The following is a 25,081-nucleotide window of genomic DNA, read 5'->3' as shown; positions in this document are numbered from 1 at the left end:
TGACACACAGGAGCAGGACTCATCACTGAACACTATTCTTCAGAAAAATTTGAGTGGTGTGTGTCCATACTGATAAGAAAACTGGAGTCTTGTTGCTAGAGGACGTTGATTCATGATGTTTCCACCATGGGATCGTTCTCATTGCTGCTCTGCAGGTTTCAAGAGTTGAATCACTTGAATTGCATGGACTGGTCTCTAATGACATCATGCTCACAACAAATCGACTCCTCGACGTTAGTGGCCAACATCAACCATCTTGAAGAGACAAGGTCTCCATCACTGATTGGTGGACTAGCATATTCCCAGCCATCTGAATATATTGGCAGACATATTTTCCCATCTGAATTTAGTTAGCCAAGGTAATACTTCACCCATAGCCGCCCAGCTGTAGAAGTTGCCCATGATCTCTTTGCAATTGCCTCTATGCGAGTCTAATCCCAGATCCAAAGGCCTTCAGTAGATGCACTGACAGCGTCGTTGGACAGCCTTCTAGGATACATCTCTTCTCTACCAGCACTCACGTCAACATGACCTAGCAACACCCACTCCACCTGTCCCTACTGTACCTGCTCCTGCTTGGCCCTAAACAGGTGGCATTCCTCCCCTGGTTCAGCTGCACGCAGATCTTTCCCTGAAGTTTCCAGTCCTTCCGACTTCATCTGGTTGTCATGCAACAATAATCACTACAGCTGGATTTTCTGAGACTGTGATACTCCTGTTTCATGCTTTGGACTAATTTAGGAATAGCCTGACTTGACATCTGACAAGACATTGTGTCCTGGACCTTGTCATGTCAAAACTTCAATAACTAATGGGTCCATAAACCCTCATAGGTCATTAAGTCTTTTAATGTTTCACATGTTTATGGTGGCATTAAAATGGCCGTCATTAAACTACGGTATTCCCCCACAATTTTCCGACAAGTCAGTTTTAGCAAACAAACACTTTGTCATCTTCGAAATGGTTTGAGTACTAGCCTTTATCTCGACTCTAAAGTTTGGAAAGTGTTAGAATGCATGTTAATTTTGTCATCACAGGATCAGACGTTAAGACACAGTCGACGATCTCAAATCCAAAATGATAATTGTTATGTACTTGTTGTAACTGTTCCAGATATAAAATAGAAGCCATGTATCAAGATGGGCATGAGAAAGATGATAAACCAGGTTATGGTCGTGATGCCTGGGAAGTGGCAAATGAGTATCACCGTGATAAACCACAATTAGGTAAGTGATCTCACATTGTCCATTGTTTATCTGTAATTTGTCAATACTTTCAATGTTGGATTATTAGCTGAACAGGACGTAAGCTCATAGTTGTACGTGTCTTCCTTCCTGCCGTCTTGCTATCATGGCATGGTGTGACCAAACTTTGATAACCAACTGAATCAATTAGTGAAAGATAATTTCAATAGTGTAAAATTTATCGAGTTGGATATCCAGCTGGAATCAATAATATAAAGTGTATAAAAAAACATAGTAAAAGGTTGCATGATCATAATAATATTTGGACTCAATCATATCAGTGAGGTCAGAGTTCACATATTTAATGTGTTACTAATACTAATCAACGATGTCAGTCACCATGTTCCAAGGGGAGGTAACAAAAAGGGAGGTTTTCAGTGATCACAAAATATTTTTTATCAGTAAATTGTCATGTTTAACGTTTTGCATCATTGTGTCACATAATATTCTCACAAAATAATCACAGCTGACCTTTTTGTCTAATTAAATATTTTGGATGTTTAAGCAAATTTTGAAAGTACATATTGGCTATGGCATGTTTCAATATGCACACATGAGTTTCATGCTGTGGAAACCACAGCGCATATTTCTATCTACAGATTTAGTCACATGACCTTGAGACTCAGTTGCTGATTACATAACATTAGTCTGTGATGCAGATGGTTTGCATAAACAAGCAGACAAACTTCATCTGACAAGAAACTTTATCTACTCATTTTCAACTCATTAGAAGTACTTTATTGAAAAAGGTTGATAAATGTTTTCTTTCCGACCTTAATTAAATTCCCTGTTATGAAATGGCCATGGTAAACTACAGCTTGAGGGCACTCGTCTCTGGTCATAGGAAAATAGGTGTTGCTGTGAAAAAAGGAAACTCATGAGAATATGAGAAGTGGGTATCGTATAAGTGGCATCATCTATACTCAACAACAAAAGTTCCTGTGACACCAATATTTTAGTGTATTTTTCAAACAAGTAAAGTTTGGTTTTCAATATTGTAGCACATGTATGGAATCAAGTGACAAAAACGCAACTGCTACAAAAAAGCATGCATTCCATGCAAAAGTTGACTTTTATGCAAGCCCCATGCATTTCATTACCCAAGAATGGGTATAAAAACATGTGCGTTAACGGGATTCCATATGCATTGTTTAGCATCGTGCTGACAACAACCACTCAGAAAAACAACCAAATTACGCAATTTTTCAACATTACGAAATGCCATGCCTATCCGAAAATGAGAGTCTGCAAGCCGTTGGTATGCTTGAAGCAGGAGCGAGTTAACGTGATGTTGCAAGACAATTTAACATCCACAGAAACACCATTTGGTATTTATGGCCATGTTGGCAACAGACGAATGCAGTCAGAGACAATCCTCAGAGTGGCAGGCCATGTGTAACCAATAATCGACAAGACAACTGGATTCGAACAACACACCTACGAAATCGATTCAAGCCAGCTACAGTGACTGCAGGAAGCATCCCTGGCCTTCGACGAATATCTTCACAAACCGTACATCGTCGCCTCAGATGTGCTGGGATTGTCGCCAGAAGACCCGCCAGACGTCCTATTTTGACAGGAACCACCATCAAGCATGTCTACAGTGGTGCAGACAGCGTCTACGCTGGACGGCCATGCAGTGGGGACAAGTTCTATTCACTGACGAGTCTCGTTTTCACCTCAGCCACAGCGATGGACGGATTCGAGTGTACCGACGTCGAGGTGAACGTTCCGTCAATCATTGTGTCATGGAAGAAGATCGGTTCAGGGGGGGGGGGGGGCAGCGTTATGGTATGGGGTGGGATTACAGCAAGACAGAGGACCTGTTTGATAGCGGTATTGGGAAATCTCAATGGACCGCGCTACCACGACAAGATCATCAGCCCTTCTACCGTTATTGCTCGACTTGTTCAGGATTCCCTTCAACAAAACAACGTGAATGTCATCCCCTGGCCGGCTCCTCCCCTGATCTCTCACCAATCAAGCACATGTGGGATGAGATGGATCGGTGCCTTCGACGTCAACCACGTGTTCCACAGACACTCCAGGAACTTCAAAACATGCTCCAGCAGATATGGACAGATATCCCACAGGACTTTGTGCGACGCCTGGTCCATTCCATGAGACGAAAATGTGTTTCTTGCATCGCAACCAGAGGTGGACACACATGCTATTGATTTGTAAATTGACATTTTGGCATGTTCATGTTTTTTCATGAAATCACACATTTTCTGAAGTCAGTATGGCAAATTAAACCATTTGGACACTTACAGGAGTCTTTTATCAGTTGCAAACCGAAATTGTTTCAGATTTGGTAAAAAAAATGACTTTGCATTAAATCTTATTCACTGTCACAGGAACTTTTGTTGTTCAGTATATAAACACATCAAATTTGATAGCCAGCTGAATTTTATCCTGTCTAATATTTTTTCTAGGTGCCAGTGATTCACATGAGATTAGTGCTCACAGGGACAATCTTCCAGATTTCTCAAAGAGAGTTGGTAAGTTAAATACAGTCAAGTCTCATTTATCCGACACTCGTTAATCCGACAATCGGCTTTATCCGACACAAATGATGGGAACCGATTAAATCAGTGCTGTTTAGACCCGTTAATCCGACAGTCTCGCACACCGACTCCGACACACCTAATTTGCAACGATTTGCTGAAATCACTCATTAATCAGTCTCGTTAATCCGACACAGTGATCAGTGTACTCCGTGGTCATCTGCCCGCGAGTACATAGCCCCGTGTTTTGATGCGAGACGAGTCGGCGAGTAGCTGCATATTTTAACGGCTGCAGAGATAAACTTTGTTTTTTGTGTTAAACTTTAGAGGTTGCATGATAAGAAAACATATTCCGCAAACAATGTAACGCAACAATATGAATATTTCCTTTTTCCTTTTTTTATTACAACATGTTTGAATCGTTATCTATCGTGTACTTGTCCAATTTTCGATCACGAACGTTGATAATACCTAATTTTGTTTATCCGACATACTCGTTAATCCGACATAATCATATGCAACCAACAATGTCAGATTAACGGGACTTGACAGTACTATGTGTGGGTCATCGGGTTAGCAACACATGGTGTCAGCAAAGATTCATTCATCCATACAGATAATATAGCCAGGGTTACGAATGAGAAATGCTTTGTTCAAATTGTCTTGTTCAAATCCAAGTGAGTTTATTGTAATTTTTTTTCAGCAGTGTAATCATAATCTGACAACTATGATTCGTTCCAAGTCATCAGTAACATTAGCATGATTAGTCTGTAAATAACCAAAATTTGGTGCGATCTGGTGTGTGATCAGTTCTGACACTATTCATTATTATGAATTGAATGTTAAAAAATATAATTCCTGAGAATATCCTACCTCTATTTTATCATTACCATAAATCCTGTATTTTGGCTGTTATCACACAATAAAATCTTCAGATTTTCAACATAAATCCTCATTGTCAACCATCCATAATCAGTTGTGCATGTAATAGTATCCCTATGTCCAAAGGCTCTTGTGCATGTGCAAGACAGGAAACCTCACTTGTTTCCTGTGAATTCTAGCTCCAACATCGAAGTTTTGTCTAGCACAATTTGGTAGTTTGGCACACTGTAGTTAATCTGAATCTTCAGTTAACTAGTCACTATTAGTATCATATTTACGGCTGAGTAGTTCTGGAATCTGGTCACATAACTAGCTAGTAGTGGTGTATTTGGGGAAAGAGATGGTGTCTCCTTCACTGTCGTCTCTAGCTGCCTGCAGGGAGTGCCAAAAGTACGTACATGCTTGCTGATCCGAGGAGCCACACACCTGACAGTGCAAGATGGCTATGGATCCTGACTCCTGCTGAAAATAAAAGATGGTTGAAAGTACATGCTTGCCGAGGAGCCACACACCTCAAAGTGCAAGATGGCTACGGATCCTGACTCCTCCCGCTGAAAATACAAGGTGGCTGAAAGTACATGCTTGCCGAGGAGCCACACAACTCAAAGTGCAAGATGGCTACGGATCCTGACTCCTCCTGCTGAAATACAAGGTGGTTGAAAGTACATGCTTGCTGAGGAGCCACACACCTGACAGTGCAAGATGGCTGTGGATCCTGACTCCTGCTGAAAATACAAGGTGGTTGAAAGTACATGCTTGCTGAGGAGCCACACACCTGACAGTGCAAGATGGCTGAGGATCCTGACTCCTGCTGAAAATACAAGGTGGTTAGAAAGTACAGTGATCGCTCGCTGTTGCGCTCTTCGATAAAGCGCTACTTCGGTTACTACGCGCGGTAACGCATGGCTCCCAAAATTTATGTACACTTTTATTACTGATATAATTGTATTGTTGTTCGTTGTTCATTTGCACATAACGCTTCTCATTGCATAATCAACCGTTTATCGCTGAATGGAGTTCTAATAATCTGTTTGAAAACATCCGCGGCAAGTCCCGGAAATACGATTGTTCAACTAGTTAACTTTTCACACTATCGACCTTTGATCTTAGAAGCGCATGCATGCAATAAAAGAGAACCACAAGCGAAGTTTATATTCTTAATTAGTGGGCAATCCAATTTGAGGTGACACTGTCACACACATGTAGTTGCTGTCACAACACGGCGGTCATTCATTTCGTAATCGCGCTTTCGTAACATCGCCTGGTTTTTTCCGTAGTTATAACAAGCGATTTCATTGGATTAAAATTTGTTTCTAATGACGCTTTCTTGCCGAAATCTACTTCAAGTTTCGTGATTGGTCAATTTTGAGCACGTCACCTCAGGCAGCCAATCAAATTATAGCTGTGATACCAAGCTCGTGTTTGATAAATTTCAGAAGTTGGCGAAAGATTTTTTGTTAAATCGTGTTATTCTGAACGTTTTAAGCAGGAAATCACGATATATATTAAAAATATTGAACTTCGCGAATGTATCGTGCTAGGTTACGAGCTGTGACAAAGATTTTTCATGCATATATTTTTGCATTAAACATTGTGTCCGAGCCGAGAATTCAAGGCGACGAAAGCCGAGATGTCATTTGACTTACATTACACGCAATCGCACGAAACGATGGAAATAATAACTTAGATGTAAGTTTAATTACTTTTAGATATATTTTTGTTGATTTTATTTATCACTTTGTATAATATATTTAAAGATTTGTTTAAAACGTCTTTATTTTGCTCTTTGATGTGGACCCGTTGTCGAAATGTGTGTCCGAGAATTTTATTTTCAATAACATCGCGGGTAATTTTTTAATTTATCGATTAAAAATGATAAATTGAAATGGAATACGTATTTCAGACATTGTGAAATGTGACAGATTTAATAAATGAATGATATTACAGGTAGATCTAGGTCCATAAAAATATATACTATTTTGATGTGACGTGAGATAAACACATATTGATGATTTGAGATTTTCCGAGCGCGCGCCTCGGCCTCGGTTAAACGGCTCATCGTCTATAACGCCCACCAATTATTTGGACCCCATTGGTAGCGTTGTAGCGAGGGACCACTGTACATGCATGCTGAGGAGCCACACACCTGACAGTGCAAGATGGCTGAGGATCCTGACTCCTGCTGAAAATACAAGGTGGTTGAAAGTACATGCTTGCCGAGGAGCCACACACCTGACAGTGCAAGATGGCTGAGGATCCTGACTCCTGCTGAAAATACAAGGTGGTTGAAAGTACATGCTTGCTGAGGAGCCACACACCTGACAGTGCAAGATGGCTGAAAGTAAGGGATAGCTGAGGAGCCACACACCTGCTGAAAGTACAAGATAGCTGAGGACAATTATGAGACCAGTTTTTCACTTGTAGAACTACTAGAGGAGATTTACCACCTCATGCCAGCCTTGGAACCTAAAGTAGAAGAACAGATTGTTCTTGAGATGCCGGAATATACTGGCCCATCGACTTCGACTCAAAGAGGTCAAACCTTCTCATGGCCAAGTTATGTGAAGCAAGTGATGAAATAAGCCAATGAGAATTTGAAGAATTTACGGAGTTAGGATAGGTTAGCTCTACCTCAGATGTAACGGCACATCTACCAGACACATGGTTGCCCTTGTCCAAACCTTCTGTCTATTGATAATATTTATAAAGATAATAACAAGACAACAGATAAAATATACAAACTTTATTAATTTGGCAGATGGAGATTCTTGTATTACATGAAAGTATGAAATTGTAAATGAATAAAATTTACTATTTTAAAAAGTGTACCTCATCCAAGTTCCGAACAGGAGATGCACACTATGCACAAATAGGAGGATCACAGCCCTTCTAGTTTGATCGCTCCTTGTCGGATCACAGCCCCGATCATCAGGTTTGATCATATCAATCTAGTTTGATCGCTCCTTGGCGGATCACAGCCCTGATCATCAGGTTTGTGCATATCAATCTAGTTTGATCGCTCCTTGGCGGATCACAGCCCTGATCATCAGGTTTGTGCATATCCATCTCGTGTGATCACTCCTTGGCGGATCACAGCCCCAATCATCAGGTTTGATCATATCAATCTAGTTTGATCGCTCCTTGGCGGATCACAGCCCTGATCATCAGGTTTGTGCATATTCATCTCATTTGATCTCTTCTTGTCGGATCACAGCCCCGATCATCAGGTTTGTGCATATCCATCTAGTTTGATCGCTCCTTGGTGGATAACAGCCCTGATCATCAGGTTTGTGCATATCAATCTAGTTTGATCGCTCCTTGGCGGATCACAGCCCTGATCATCAGGTTTGTGCATATCCATCTCATTTGATCTCTTCTTGTCGGATCACAGCCCCGATCATCAGGTTTGTGCATATCCATCTAGTTTGATCGCTCCTTGGTGGATTACAACCCTGATCATCAGGTTTGTGCATATCCATCTCGTGTGATCGCTCCTTGGCGGATTACAGCCCTGATCATCAGGTTTGTGCATATCAATCTAGTTTGATCGCTCCTTGGCGGATCACAGCCCAGATCATCAGGTTTCATCATATCAATCTAGTTTGATCGCTCCTTGGCGGATCACAGCCCCGATCATCAGGTTTGTGCATATCCATCTCGTGTGATCGCTCCTTGGCGGATCACAGCCCCGATCATCAGGTTTGTGCATATACATCTCATTTGATCGCTTCTTGGCGGATCACAGCCCCGATCATCAGGTTTGTGCATATCCATCTCGTGTGATCGCTCCTTGGCGGATCACAGCCCCGATCATCAGGTTTGTGCATATACATCTCATTTGATCGCTTCTTGGCGGATCACAGCCCCGATCATCAGGTTATTGCATATCCATCTCGTGTGAACGCTCCTTTGTGGATTACAGCCCTGATCATCAGGTTTGTGCATATCCATCTCGTGTGATCGTTCCTTTGTGGATTACAGCCCTGATCATCAGGTTTGTGTATATCCATCTAGTTTGATCGCCCCCTTGTGGATTACAGCCCTGATCATCAGGTTTGTGTATATCCATCTAGTTTGATCGCTCCTTTGTGGATTACAGCCCTGATCATCAGGTTTGTGTATATCCATCTAGTTTGATCGCTCCTTTGTGGATTACAGCCCTGATCATCAGGTTTGTGTATATCCATCTAGTTTGATCGCTCCTTGGTGGATCACAGCCCCGATCATCAGGTTTGTGCATATCCATCTAGTTCGATCGCCCCCTTGTGGATTACAGCCCTGATCATCAGGTTTGTGCATATCCATCTAGTTTGATCGCTCCTTGGTGGATCACAGCCCAGATCATCAGGTTTGTGTATATTAATCTAGTTTGATTGCTCCTTAGTGGATTAATAACTGGAATACTGTTAAAAGCGGCGTTAAACCCAACTCACTCACTCACCTTAGTGGATTACAGCCCTGATCATCAGGTTTGTGCATATCCATCTAGTTTGATCGCTCCTTGGTGGATCACAGCCCAGATCATCAGGTTTGTGTATATCCATCTAGTTTGATTGCTCCTTAGTGGATTACAGCCCTGATCATCAGGTTTGTGCATATCCATCTAGTTTGATCGCTCCTTGGTGGATTACAGCCCTGATCATCAGGTTTGTGCATATCCATCTCGTGTGATCGCTCCTTGATGGATTACAGCCCTGATCATCAGGTTTGTGCATATCCATCTAGTTTGATCGCTCCTTTGTGGATTACAGCCCTGATCATCAGGTTTGTGTATATCCATCTAGTTTGATCGCTCCTTTGTGGATTACAGCCCTGATCATCAGGTTTGTGCATATCCATCTAGTTTGATCGCTCCTTTGTGGATTACAGCCCTGATCATCAGGTTTGTGCATATCCATCTAGTTTGATCGCTCCTTTGTGGATTACAGCCCTGATCATCAGGTTTGTGTATATCCATCTAGTTTGATCGCCCCCTTGTGGATTACAGCCCTGATCATCAGGTTTGTGTATATCCATCTAGTTTGATCGCTCCTTTGTGGATTACAGCCCTGATCATCAGGTTTGTGCATATCCATCTAGTTTGATCGCTCCTTTGTGGATTACAGCCCTGATCATCAGGTTTGTGTATATCCATCTAGTTTGATCGCTCCTTGGTGGATCACAGCCCCGATCATCAGGTTTGTGCATATCCATCTAGTTTGATCGCCCCCTTGTGGATTACAGCCCTGATCATCAGGTTTGTGCATATCCATCTAGTTTGATCGCTCCTTGGTGGATCACAGCCCAGATCATCAGGTTTGTGTATATCCATCTAGTTTGATTGCTCCTTAGTGGATTAATAACTGGAATACTGTTAAAAGCGGCGTTAAACCCAACTCACTCACTCACCTTAGTGGATTACAACCCTGATCATCAGGTTTGTGCATATCCATCTAGTTTGATCTCTCCTTGGTGGATCACAGCCCAGATCATCAGGTTTGTGTATATCCATCTAGTTTGATTGCTCCTTAGTGGATTACAGCCCTGATCATCAGGTTTGTGCATATACATCTTGTTTGACTTTTTGAAAGTATTTGCCTGTGCTCTAAGGATAGTTGACAGTGAAGAGATTTTATAGTGTGATGACAGCCAAAATACAAGATTTATGCCAGTGATGTAATATAGGTAGTTTTCTTAGAATTATTAACAATAACTATTGTTTGAATTACTGCAGTTATGAAATGCATTAAAAATATGAAAACATTATACTGTTTCACATTTCTGATAAAATACTGTGAAAAACAAGACTAAATAGTGTACCACAAACCTATCATGACATGGTATTCGGGTATTTTCAGGAACTGGTTTGTCCAGTCCAGCATCGTCTATTTACCAGTCACTGAATATTGCTGACAGCTCTGTTCAGACAACATGCAGTTCCTCTCACTCATTTTCCATTATTCATTCACCAAATAACATGTCAGCATAGTCTACCGATAACTGCGTATATTTTTTTGCAAGGCTCTTATTGTAAATTTCAGAAAAGTTTTCTTATGAAGAGTGGAAAGACAAACCAGAAATGGTCCCCAAAGGAAGCAGCTACTATGAAGTAAGTTCATACCCCTTCATATTTGTCCGCTTGGTTACATGCGTTTTTCTCAGTGGTAAGCCACAATATATACTGAACAACAAAAGTTCCTGTAACATTTAATGCAAAGTTATGTTTTTTACAAAATTTGAAACAGTTTCGGTTTGCAACTGATAAAAGACTCCTGTAAGTGTCCAAATGGTTTAATTTGTCATACTGACTCCAGAAAATGTGTGATTTCATAAAAACATGAACATGCCAAAATGTCAATTTACAAATCAATAGCATGTGTGTCCACCTCTGGTTGCGATGCAAGAAACACATCTTCGTCTCATGGAATGGACCAGGCGTCGCACAAAGTCCTGTGGGATATCTGTCCATATCTGCTGGAGAAAGTTTCGAAGTTCCTGGAGTGTCTGTGGAACACTTGGTTGACGTTGAAGGCACCGATCCATCTCATCCCACATGTGCTTGATTGGTGAGAGATCAGGGGAGGAGCCGGCCAGGGGATGACATTCACGTTGTTTTGTTGAAGGGAATCCTGAACAAGTCGAGCAATATGAGGCCGGGCGTTGTCATGTTGAAAGGTAATGCCTGGGCCATGACGACGCAAAAACGGTAGAACAACAAGGCTGATGATCTCGTCGCGGTAGCGCTGTCCATTGAGATTTCCCTCTACCGCTATCAAACGGGTCCTCTGTCTTGCTGTAATCCCACCGCATACCATAATGCTGCCGCCCCCAAACCGATCTTCTTCCATGACACAATGATTGACGGAACGTTCACCTTGACGTCGGTACACTCGAATCCGTCCATCGCTGTGGCTGAGGTGAAAACGAGTCTCGTCAGTGAATAGAACTTGTCCCCACTGCATGGCCGTCCAGCGTAGACGCTGTCTGCACCACTGTAGACATGCTTGACGGTGGTTTCCTGTCAAAATGGGACGTCTGGCGGGTCTTCTGGTGACGATCCCAGCACATCTGAGGGGATGACGTACCGTTTGTAAAGATATTCGTCGAAGGCCAGGGATGCTTCTTGCAGTCATTGTAGCTGGCTTGAATCGATTTCGTAGGTGTGTTGTTCGAATCCAGTTGTCTTGTCGATTATTGGTTACCCATGGCCTGCCACTCCGAGGATGGTCTCTGACTGCATTCGTCTGTTGCCAATGTTGCCATAAACACCAAATGGTGTTTCTGTGGATGTTAGATTGTCTTGCAACATCACGTTAACTCGATCCTGCTTCAAGCATATCAATGGCTCGCAGACTCTAATTTTCAGACAGGCATGGCATTTCGTAATGTTGAATAATTGTGTAATTTTGTTGTTTTTCTGAGTGGTTGTTGTCAGCACAATGTTAAACAATGCATATGGAATCCTGTTAATGCACATGTTTTTATACCCATTCTTGGGTAGTGAAATGCATGGGGCTTGCATAAAACTTTTGCATGGAATGCATGCTTTTCTTTAGCAGTTGCATTTTTGTGACTTGATTCCAAACATGTACTACAATATTGAAAACCAAACTTTACTTGTTTGAAAAATACACTAAAATATTGGTGTCACAGGAACTTTTGTTGTTGAGTATGTATGTAACCGGGTTGGTTTTGAAAATAAATCACACAACTGCAGGTTGATGTCAGTTGATTAGTACATATGCAGGAAATGAACGAGGCCCTGTGGAAATAAATACACAGAGTTAAAATAAGTAAAATACCTACAAACACAAAAAAACATGACAAATATTACTTATTAACATATATTAGAATCTTATATGACCACATACAGTACAATTGTCAATCTTAATCACCCATAGTTTGCTGTAAATATCAGTGAAGATTTGTCATAAAATGAACTGACAAACATAGGTTATTAATTGTGGGTGAGTGGTGATAATTACATTTATACAAAGCACAGTATTTCAGTGCGTACCAACATGAATACATATTCAATAAAATGATCCTCACCAAGTGTATGGCACTGTGCCCTTTGATGTCACAACTTCAAATACATCATTCAACCTGCCAATGAGTCACACCTGAACAAAAATATACATATATATAACATCAATACAGTGTAACATATTACATCCATTTGATAACATTCATAGATATGTACAATAACTCTAAACAATGTACTCTAATCACTCAACTCATCATACATACATTCATTCACGTGAATTTAGGTGCAGAACTTTAATTAGTTTAAAGTTAAGTAGCTCCAATATATGTACATGTTATACTCAGTTATCAGGGGGACCATGTGGTTTACCTATCCACCACAGTAGATTCAGAGCTGCATGGTAGAGAGAGACGGGACAACTAAGACGATCACAGATCAGCCATAATGAAACATACCGCAGGAGACAGTCAAGGAAGTCACTAATCACAGGGACTGTGGGAGAATGGATGCACCGGTTGGTACAACCGGAATGGTAATGAGACCGTGAGCTTCATGAGCTTGCCGTTAAGGAAGAGAGCAAGCTGTTGAATCTGTAGAGAAAGGCTTAGGATTAGTTCATGACCTCAGAGTTATGTGTAGCTCAGGTTTGATTTCAGCACAAGGAGATTAGTAAAACCATTGCTATTCTCATTGATTTTGAGGCTGATTATAGCTTTTGCCTGTGGTTGCAAGCTAAGGTTGAATGGATATCAGAATGATATCATAGCAGTCAATCAGATACAGGAACAGCTCATTAGGGACAGGCATTTTCTTATTCAACGACTTGGGGCTCTAATGCATCCAAACATGTCAGAATCTTTAAACCTCAGAAGATACTGGGTTTGATTCTCAACAGATGTAGGTGACTCCGCTGGAAGACAGCTATACATCAGTAGTGGATCTTATCCATCAGATGTTACAGATGACAATGACTGTTGAGTGTTATTTCAAACTGACTTTATTCTGACAACTCTCTTGGAATATATGAATTTCACGTGCCCCTCGATTCTAGCAATCAACAACATCTACGAAGCAAACAGTGTTCGTGCCAATGCTCCAAGTTTTCACAAACTCAAACAAGCAAACACTCCAAGTTCCTGATCATAGTTCCAGAACAACGACATCAATTCTACAATGGATGTCACTCCTTTCCTACAGGCTCACTTTGCTACAGGCCTTACACTAGGGGAAGGAACAGAGTACAGATTTACTTCATCTCAGACAGGTTCAGGATATCGGTACATTCAAGATAACACAGTTGGAGATAACGAGGTTCGACAGTATGTCTCTCAAGCTAAAGCGTGGTTGTCATTGAGCAAATAATTAAGATACCTGTTACAGCAAATACTACATTGCAGGACGACGACAAGAACATATGATTCGTTTACTAAGAACCTTAGACTGCACTTTCATGGGTTTGACAGTGATAAGCCTATAGCCACTACAGCTGTCTAACTGGGGTAAGGCTCCAGTTCCAGTCCTTTCATTAAGAATGTCAGAGGCACAATGTCTATTCAACACCCTTACAAGTCCGATTCTAATAATTTATGTAGTTAAGTGGATGTCGGAGTAGGCAGCCTCTGCTTGGGTAGTCTTTCATCCCAAGCAGCTTGCCAAGCCTATTAAGAGTGTTTTTTTAATAAACTTTAATCAGACACCACAGATAAGCGTTTTAACTAACTGAAGTAACAAGAACATCTTGATAAGGTGCAGTGTTTTCACTTTCTGAAGATGTTGTATGTACAATTAAGGTTCAAGTGGTTTATTAGCTACTGTTTATAACGTCACCGTGGAAAGATATATGAGAAACCTTATTTGTCCAAACACTGTAAACATACTTTGAGACATATTAAAAAGATGAAACTTGGCAAAACTGATCATCAAGGTTGAAATTAAAGTGTCAAATGTTCTTAAAGTGAAACACAAGACTAGTGGCACTAATTGGCATCACAAGTCAGTATCTCGTGTGTCTGCCAAGTGCATTGATGACTGCCGTGAAATGTCGATACATTGAATGGATGAGGCTGTTGATGAAGGTCATAGGCACTTGAGCCCACACTCTGAGGAACGCCTGACAGTTAAGCTGCAGTTGTCGGCCTTGGTCGGACATCATTCAGCCGTCTTTGAATCTCGTTCCACAGGTACTCAATGGGATTTAAATTGGGACAGAGGGCAGGCCACTGCATGGTTCTGATGCCATTCTACTGGAGGAAGTCTCTTGTTGCTCTCACAGTGTGGGCATGTGCATTATCATGCTGAAACTTATGGTTGCGGCGGCATGCCAAATGAGGTATGGTGTGTGGTCTCAAGACTTGATCAATGTACCAAGCTGCTGTTACACCATTGGCTCTCCCTGGACCGATGTTCTGGAAGACCACAGGGCCGACCTTCTGTGCAAGACCAATTCCACCCCACACCATGATGCTCGGACCACCACGAGTCTCTCTCAACAACACAAGCATCTGAATAACGTTCCACACGGCAGCGTCAGACTCTCTCTCTGCCATCTGCTGTTGAGATACAGAAATAGATCTCGTCTGAGAAGGGAACTTTTCTCCACTGCTGGTGGGGCCAATGCTGTAGATGTGTTGCCCTCTGAAGACAGTCCCGGTGATGATGTAGTGTCAGTATTAGATAAATGTGCATCATCAACAAGATTTAGTCACGCTGATAACACCACCCATGAAGGTTTGGCAGGAACTCACTTGGGGGCTTCATGTGCAGCATGTTCCACACAATGATAGTACTACCCTTCAAGCCAACATCTTGTCCATTCCAGCTGTATACAGGTGCATTTGAGAAGGTTTGGCAGGAACTCACTTGGGGGCTTCATGTGCAGCATGTTCCACATAATGATAGTAGCACCCTTCAAGCCAACATCTTATCCATTCCAGCTGTATACAGGTGCATTTGAGAAGGTTTGGCAGGAACTCACTTGGGGGCTTCATGTGCAGCATGTTCCACACAATGATAGTAGCACCCTTCAAGCCAACATCTTGTCCATTCCAGCTGTATACAGGTGCATTTCAGAAGGTTTGGCAGGAACTCACTTGGGGGCTTCATGTGCAGCATGTTCCACACAATGATAGTAGCACCCTTCAAGCCAACATCTTGTCCATTCCAGCTGTATACAGGTGCATTTAAGAAGGTTTGGGTAGTTCATTTTAGGATTGAAGTTGTATTTGTTGACATTCATCAGCTGATGAAGACTGTGCCACACTTGAGCAAATTCCATGATGCGCGAAGCTACGGCTGCTGATGACGGGGATAACTGCTTGAGGCGGTGTGGTTGGATTTCCCGAAGCAATACACGACAGTGTGCAGCTCAGTGGTTTGTTTTGGTAAGTCGAGAATTCTCTGTTATAGCTTCGAATGGACGCTTCAATTGGGTGACCTGACATATGCATGATCTGTTTGGCCATTCATAGCCTGAATCGATGTCGTCAGTTTTCCCTAATGAATTTTTATGATATTTTTAGACTTTGAGGAATTCCCGTAAAGTAGTTCTGTATGTCTCCGCTCGATTGACAACGTAATCACGTGACATACTGATGTTCATCGGGAAATGAACGACAGTCAGCTTGATAGTGTTCAACTTGGCGTGGTCACCCGCTACTGTCAATATATTGGAGTCCACACTACTCAGGGTTTATGGACCACCAAGGAAGAAAGCTGCACATCAACCTGTTGGAAATGAAAGCACAATTTCAAGAGCAATTACATTGTGGCAACATATCTTATCAGATGCATTTATCCTCAGAGCTTCAAACATTATGACAGTGGTATCCCAAGACAACAGCAAGGAGGCACAAAATCACAAGGAAACATGTAGGAGACTTGATTGCTATTCAGACGAGCAGACAAATGTTATCTCAAGATCCAAGCTTGTGACATTCCAGACAGGGTCGAAATTCTGACAGACAACTTATATAGACAATCAGGGATAATATACTCGGAATAGAAACTTCATTCTGAAATTTTCAAGCTCATTTCTCCAAGGTGGGAGATGCTCAAGTTAGACCGGTTTGCCACCAGCTTCAATCATCAGCTACCTTTATATGTCAGTCCTGTAGGAGACCCAGCTCGTTGGGCTGTCCACACGTTCTAAGGATCAACTAAGGATCAAAAGGGAAACTTCACTTGACGACTAAACAGAATTACAGACCTGAATTGTATTCTAAATGTGCGCTCAAGAACACTGACATTGGCAGATTGACCTTGGCTGCAGTATGTGCTTTCTAGAACAAAGACGATAGACTTGGCTTCAGTAAGTGCTTTCTAGAACATGGCATTGGCCTTGGCTTCAGTAAGTGCTTTCTAGAACAATGACATTGGCTTCAGTATGTGCTTTCTAGAACAACGATGTTGGCCTTGGCTTCAGTAAGTGCTTTCTAGAACAATGACATTGGCTTCAGTATGTGCTTTCTAGAACAATGATGTTGGCCTTGGCTTCAGTAAGTGCTTTCTAGAACAACGATGTTGGCCTTGGCTTCAGTAAGTGCTTTCTAGAACAATGATGTTGGCCTTGGCTTCAGTAACTGCTTTCTAGAACAATGATGTTGACCTTGGCTTCAGTAAGTGCTTTCAAGAACCATGATGTTGGCCTTGGCTTCAGTAAGTGCTTTCAAGGACAATGATGTTGGCAACAGTCAGATTATATCAACAACTTGCTACAATCATACAAGCTTCAGGATATAGCATCACCACGTATATCTTGTAAGTAGGATCAGACACTGGCTCTAACTTAATCTCCATTTGATCCTTTGGATCAAAAACTGTTAAAGATTAAAACCCATAAGATGGCATTTTTGATGTTGCTGGCCATGGCACATTGTGTTTTAGAATTGCATTCTGCTATGGATGAATCAACATTTACACATTCTCAAGATTGGACAACTGTTGCCTCCAGAGATTGTAGCAAAGAATCAGAGGTCTACAGAGGGACCATTGGGACATAGATTCTTTTCCATACCTGCCTTTTCTCCATCCTTTAGCAGACATGATTATCAGAGACTTCTGTGACCTGTTGTGGTACAAAGCAGTTACATGCATGAAACCAAGAGTTGAAACTCGTCATTCCAAGGCAATAACACCCAGGTGGTTTTTCCCATAGTAAATGTACTGGTCAGGTGTTTAACATTAACCCATGAACCAAGGAGACATTGGTACTCGACATCTGGTTGATTTTATCCTGATTAATAGTGTTAAGTGTTGATTCCCAAATTGAAACAATATGTTAACCCAGAAATCTGTATGTAAAAGAATTTAGTGTGAAACCAACAAACAAACAACAAATGGTATACAATCTACAATTGTATGTTATAAAATGAACAAGGTTTACAAATCAATACAAATTACTGCACAGCAATTACAATGAGTAGTATAGGTAATGGGGGTTCTGGACCACTTCCACTGGAGCCAGATTCATATACCTATACCAACACTACAGGTGAATTTTTTTATGCCAAAATGATTATGCGATTCAACGATAGTCATGAGATCAAGTTAAATTGGCTCTAGCTCACCACCACCTGGAGCCAATGATATAAATTTTTATAAGTAATGATGGTTCTGGCTCACTTCCACTGGAGCCGGATTCATATACCTATACTGCTACTATAGGTGGCATTTTTTATGCCAAAATGATGATGCGATTCAATGATAGTCATGAGATTGACTCTAGCTCACCAATACCTGGGGCCAATCATTGCTTTAGATGAGCCTAAATGGTAATAAAAATATTCTTCATTAAGTTCTTCGTTTATTTTACTAGGAGACCAGACTATATAACTACACTCTTCTTGTAAATTGATAAGAAACAATTGATTACCGTATTTGGTTGGTTTGACATCACTGATATAATAAAAACCTTGTGGTAATTCTCTCCATTTAATAGTTTTTTCCATTATTATATATATTTATGTAAGCATTTGTCTAAATGTGATCAAACTATAGTAAGCAATTTATTTTTAATCTCCAACCAGTTCTTTGGTTTTGGCACGGAATAATTGACGTGCTTGTTGCCTCCCCTGTTCTATGAACTTTTTTTTCTCATCCTCGCTAATACCACTGGTCTTATGAGATTTTGATCGAATCTCCTGCTTCATTTCATTGTATTTGGTGAGTTCCGACAGCACTAAACGAAACTCATCCTCGGATATCTTACAATCGGCCATTGCTGTTGAAATATGATCCTCAATACTGTTCAACTTTGCTTCGGCAAGTATTTGAATACTATCGTGTTTTAATGCTTTCTTTTGTAACCTACGAGAAATGAATTTTATCGCTATTCCTGCCAGTCCTGAGACTCCAGCGGTTATTTCCATGCCGAGCACGATAGGTGCGGCGATTATAGTTGATAGTAAACCGACACCGGCTACATCGAGTCCCATGCCAGCTGCTACAAGAACGGTGTCAACTCCGTCCAGAGCATTCACGGCTCTGCGATACTTTTTATACAATCCAAGTCTCAACTCCCTATCCTTTTCTATTTGATGTTTTATGTCGCTTATTTGATGTAATCGAAATCCATCAACAGTTTCCATCTTTTCAATTGCTTCATCGAGCGCCGGATATAAACTCATAGTGTATATTACAAATATATAATAGTCTTTAATTGGTCTTGCTTAAATGTTTTGAGAGTATACATCAACCTTATCAAATGTATATTATACGGCAAGAATATCTTAGAAAGAGAAAATCTGTCACTTTTAATAATTTGAACCCCCTCGAGGGTTGCAACGGGTGATGCTCCGACATGAATAATACTGCAACGTTGACGCTCATGTTTCTTGAGCCATTTAATCGATAGACCTGGTAATATTTCGAAGGCATCTACCGGTGCATCTCCGAACAAGACTTCAATAATAAGCGTAGAAATATTAGGTATTGCACTCAAGTTAACTTTAATATCATCGAATTCAGCAATCAAATTTAAACTAACATTTTGGATTGCCGGACGACTATATAACATATGACCTGGTTTTTCTGGTAGGGGAGTGACTAACACACTTTTTCGTTTTGACGGGATATAGGCTGCGAGTACGATACCACTATTTATTATCTTAGTTAAATTATGTCCCTTATACCCATCATCACATAAGGTGGGGTAATGACGATATTCAGTAGCCACTTGATGTTTGCTTTGACCATAGTCCATTTATCCTCACTGTTGTAAATAATATTGTACGGAGTGGTTTTAAGGAGTCTACTAACGTCGACATCGCTTAAATCTTCTAGATTTTCCGGGAATATAACTTCTTTCCGCTTGTATACATTATCGTGTAAGTGTAAAGTGTATAACTTACCATTGCTACCGGGTTTACCGAATCCTTCCGTGTCTCCAAGATCGGAAAGCGCAATTGTATTACATTGTCTGATCGTTCCAGGGCCTGATGCATCAACCATTATTTATAATATGGAGTGTTACACTTAAGTATCCTATATGTACAGGTTGGTGTTTTACATCTAATACAGAAATTTTGAGATCTGAAATAATACCACGCTTCAATTTTTTATATTGTAATGACGAGAAAGATTCCGTTCTACCGCTATTATATTTTTCATTTTTCACTGGAACACATCTGAGTAGAGTTGAAGGACTTTCTAGTTGAATATTATCCGTCGTGCTTATTTGATCAAGATGGATACACAACTCTTTATAGGGAACTAAATCAGGTAATTTAACATCCCGATGTATGCCAATTAAGCGACTAAATTCCCATGTAGCTGATTGTTCCAATAAAATTATATTTGGATTTCCAGTGTCTAATTTCACAGTCCCAGTCGCCTCATTTTGTGTGAGACTAATTCCATTAGGCTTAAAAATTTCATCATTGAGTGAGCTTACGCTGTAATACCCATCAGGTATAGTAATGGATTTGACAGTACCACGTGCGGATAATAGCATTATCCTATTATTATCTTTTGCAGCATTTATATTGGTCCACCTCAGGTAATACGTTACATCACACAGAGCGACTTCTAGCTGTCCATCCGAGTTATCGATAGTACGAAGCAGTTGAATAGACTGACTATTTGTTATTCCCAGGAGTGTAACACACATATCAAATATACAATGATACTATATCAGAACTTAAATATGGAATCAGCCATTATTTATAATATGGAGTGTTACACTTAAGTATCCTATATGTACAGGTTGGTGTTTTACATCTAATACAGAAATTTTGAGGTCTGAAATAATACCCCGCTTTAATTTTTTATATTGTAATGTTGAGAAAGATTCCGTTCTACCGCTATTATATTTTTCATCTTTAACTGGAACACATCTGAGAAGAGTTGAAGGACTTTCTTGTTGAATATTATCCGTCGTACTGATCTGATCAGGATGGATGCACAACTCTTTATAGGGAACTAAATCGGGTAATGCATATTACAGTTACTGGTTTGTTGGCTGGTAATACTACTGACTGTCCAAATCCAAGTGTAATTGCTAAGTTCTCATCAATAATTATACCTGTTTCTCCAGTGTATATTTTCACTGTCCCATTCGACTCATTTTGTGTGATATTAATTCCATTAGGCTTAAAAATTTCATCATTGAGTGAGCATATGCTGTAATACCCATCAGGTATAATAATGAGTTTTTCCATACCCCTGTTTTCACCTGGTATAATCATCTAATTATTTCTTTTCGCAGCATTTATATTGGTCCACCGTGGGTAATACGTTACATCACAGATAGCTACTTCGAGTTGTCCATCCGAGTTATGGATAGTATGAAGCAGTTCAATAGACTGACCATTTGTTATTCCTGGGAGTGTAACATACATATCAAATATACAATGATACTATATCATAACTTAAATATGAAATCGAGATACACTACTAATCAATCGATTATAGTAACTGCCTCTGGTGCTGAATTTTTTGTTAAATTCCCCGATATCTTTAAAAATTACAGGGTCACGGCAACTAGCGATAAAATGGTGCATGATTGGTTTCACAATCCGATACAATTTTGGCAGAATCAGTTAAACTTTGCCATATGGTGTGCCCAGAGGGATGTGGCGTATCTCTTTACGCTCCAGGATTTGAACTGAATAAGTCTGTTATATTATTTCACGTGTACTATCAGATTAGACGTATACTTAAAGAAATTAGTGCTCCATTACCGCAGGATCGAGCGTGGAATTCCACAAATAATCAGTACGATAAGAAGGCATTTGAACGTATTTGTAATGAATTTAATTTTTCTACAAGTAAAGATTGGCGTCTGAGTGGAGTTAACCATGGTCTAGGTATTCCATACGCTGGTGCACACTCTGTTAAAGAAGTCAGCGATGATTTACTGAAAAGGGGTCGGCTCATTCCGAGCTTTGCGCTCTCAAGTAACGAGTGGAGAGATGATCGTATGAACTTTAAGGGTGGTGTTGCTTTCACCGTCCAAAAGGTTGAGCAACCACCTGGGGACGCTTGGAATGAATTGGAAATAATTTTACTAACCCAGGATTTGAAAGAGTTAATGAATCGATAAGAACTTATGTATGGGCAATTCTCGGAGCCCAATCGCAAACACGAACGTCCATTATCGGTTCTGGGACGGCGCTAGATGCGCAAAAACAGTTTGTTGCAAACGTGGAGGACGCCATTAATTCACCAGTTGACATACTATCGTCTATAAAGCGTTTTCAAGATGCATTACAGTACGCTCAATCTAAAGTGGACTTTGTTTATGCACCGGGACTATACATGTCTCCGAGTAATATGGAACTTAAGATCGGTCAAGTGATAGGCTATAATAATAAAATTGTTATCTCTACCGATCAACAAAAACCAGGTATAAATTCAGATATGAACGTCGAATTAATAATGCAAACGATCACGGGCGAAAAGGGAATAGTCAAGCAACAAACACCACATGTTTCACAAACATCTACTGACGGACAAGTGTCACCGCATATTGCAGCTAAAATCATCAACATATCGATGAAAAAACAGCGCTTGTAGTTGGTGGAGGTAGAGTAATCAGAGCTGCTGATGATGCTAGCTATTCCATTGATAATTTTCTCGCTCGAGTACGATATGATAACGGATCCCGAATTAGCCAGACAAATTCGTAACCATTATACCGGAAGTTTAGCCATTTTGTACGATCGCGTGCTGCGACACCGAAAGATCACGAGGGACAGAAAAGATACGATGTGGAATATCAATCTAAAAGTCCCCACGAGGACCTTGAAGGGTATTTTAATGTTGTTCGAGGACCCCTCCGATGCGTTTAAAAGAAATACCGAGAAGTTCTACAATCCCAAGATTACAAAAGTAGAATTAACTATCGAGGGCGTTCCTAATCATCAACTATATAGCCAAGGAATGCTAGCGTATCACCAGTGGGATGAGATTAAAAAACTTCCTTCCTTCGGGAGTGTATCGATGGGTGAATACCTCACCACGAAGTAAGCGCTATGGCTCGACATGCGAACAACGGACGATGACCAACTACACGGCAGTGGGAGGAGAATAGAAAATGCTAGCGAGGGTGCCACCATACAGATAATGAAGCTTCAGGAATCAGCTGGTAAATTAAACATATATTTGTATGTGATTATGGATGCGCAACTTAATATACAGAATGGGAGATTCGTGCAAGCAATCTATTAATAATCTTTTACCTAAAGATCCGCACTGCGCTATCATATGCGGGCAAACAGGCTGTGGAAAAACAGCTTTTAGATATTTTACAAAGTCATTATTGGGACGTTTTCGATCATATTATTATTCTGTGCCCGACTATAAGCGTTAATAAAACATACTTATCGAGAGATTGGGTAATGAATGACGACGGGAATCGAGGAATGTTTACGGGAAAATGACGTCATTTATACCAAGGGTGAACGAGATAAAGTCAGAAAACTGTTAGCGGCAACGAAGCACTGTAAAAACCGATCAACCAGCTGCTTATGCAATTGCTTAGCAAAATGTAGCAAATATAGCAAAAATATGGCAAAAATGTAGCAAAATTATAGGAAAATATAGCAAATATAGAAAAAATACGATAAGTTGAACATTAGCGGTTAATATGACATAAAATGTGGTTCGAAATCATCATTCTTTCGCAACAGTTCATTATTACGGGATTTATTGGATATGTCATATTCCATTATGTTAGACTTAAATATCTCCTTAGGTATTACATTATGGAATGCGACGAACTCATCGAACAAATGCTCAAAGAACCTGATGTAGATAAATCTTTAGATAAACATAGAGAAAGACTCGCGGCTTTGGTAGCCGGTGGAAAATGTTCCCAATATTTGGGAGAAAATTGTACCATCGAAAAAATTGATAACATAACCAACGAAGAAATTAAAAAACTGTACGCGCGTTACGAGTCTAGACTGGGAGCTACCATGACTAAAACGATAGGGTCGTCTATATTACAACTATACACAGTCGTAGCTAGTACGTTTCTACCTATCCCGGCAGAACATCGCCTGTATTTATGCGAATCTCTAGAAAAGACCCATTCATCGAACACGCTATAAGCTCAGTGGGCTGTGAGTTTTATCATAGATTCGGAATGTTTTTAGCTCCACTCACCACAGCTTTAATAACAGCAGACACAGATGACACCACAACAGATTGTGAAAGAGGAACCACAGCAGATTGCGGAACAACTAGTGAATGAGGAACCACAAACACAACATGTGAATGCACCACAAACACAAAAACAACGCAGAGTAACAAAGAACCCCCCAAAAATAGCAGCTGGGAGGAAGGGAGGACTCGCGAGGAAAGCGAAATTAATAAATAATTCAAATATTTATCCGATTAAAACATGGGCACTAGTAGGAGTTGCTGGTATAGCGGCTGTATTGTTCTTTTATAAGACCGGAGAAGAGAAAACGTCACCCCCGATGCAACAACAAGTTCAATTAGAGGTTAGTCCTCATATAATGCTATAAGAAGCATGACTACTCCAGTTACAGACAGTAAAATGTTGGTAAACGCAACGTATCATTCAGCGGTGGTCACCGGCTTGGCCATTGGCTATGCTCGTATGGCTAAAATGATTACTAAAGCCACACCTCCCAAGCTAGATTTTAATGGTTATGACATCAGTATGATGGTTATGGATATTGGATTGGCTATGGCAACGAAGGATATGCTTAACAAACAAGGGCTTATCCCGGAAGACATAATGAAGTAATTAAACATTTGAATATTTTATATTATTAAACATATGGCATCAATTGCGATGATGGTCGGTGGAGCTATTGTTAATGCTCTAGCTTTTTCGGGGAGTAATTATTTATTTTCCAGTATGAGGGAATCAAATGCTAAAGAAGTTGAAGAGGAGCGTAAACGACATAACGAAGCAATGGAACAACTCCAAGCAGCCGAGTCACAATATACGCAGCAGAGAATTAAGAGATTAGACTTTATTCATGAACAACTGATTAAGGAAGGACATTGAA

The 25,081-nt window shown here is 40.5% G+C and overlaps 1 protein-coding gene across 1 annotated transcript in view; it reads left to right on the top strand.

The window, feature by feature from the left end:
* The window catches only part of LOC139478216 (pre-mRNA-splicing factor 38B-like), a 106,725-nt gene that overhangs the window by 62,034 nt on the left and 19,610 nt on the right, over positions 1-25,081 (top strand). Inside the window, exons 6-8 of the mRNA XM_071260607.1 lie at positions 1,114-1,226; positions 3,680-3,745; positions 10,654-10,721. Of these exons, the coding sequence (XP_071116708.1) occupies positions 1,114-1,226; positions 3,680-3,745; positions 10,654-10,721 (247 nt within the window). The remainder of the gene's footprint in view (positions 1-1,113; positions 1,227-3,679; positions 3,746-10,653; positions 10,722-25,081) is intronic.

Source organism: Haliotis cracherodii, unplaced genomic scaffold, assembly GCF_022045235.1.
Source record: "Haliotis cracherodii isolate W230 unplaced genomic scaffold, xgHalCrac1.p SCAF_1, whole genome shotgun sequence".
In the NCBI taxonomy this organism is placed as follows: Eukaryota; Metazoa; Mollusca; class Gastropoda; order Lepetellida; family Haliotidae; genus Haliotis; species Haliotis cracherodii.
The sequence above is the reverse complement of the archived record's forward strand: the minus strand, read 5'-3'. Positions and strand labels throughout refer to the sequence as shown.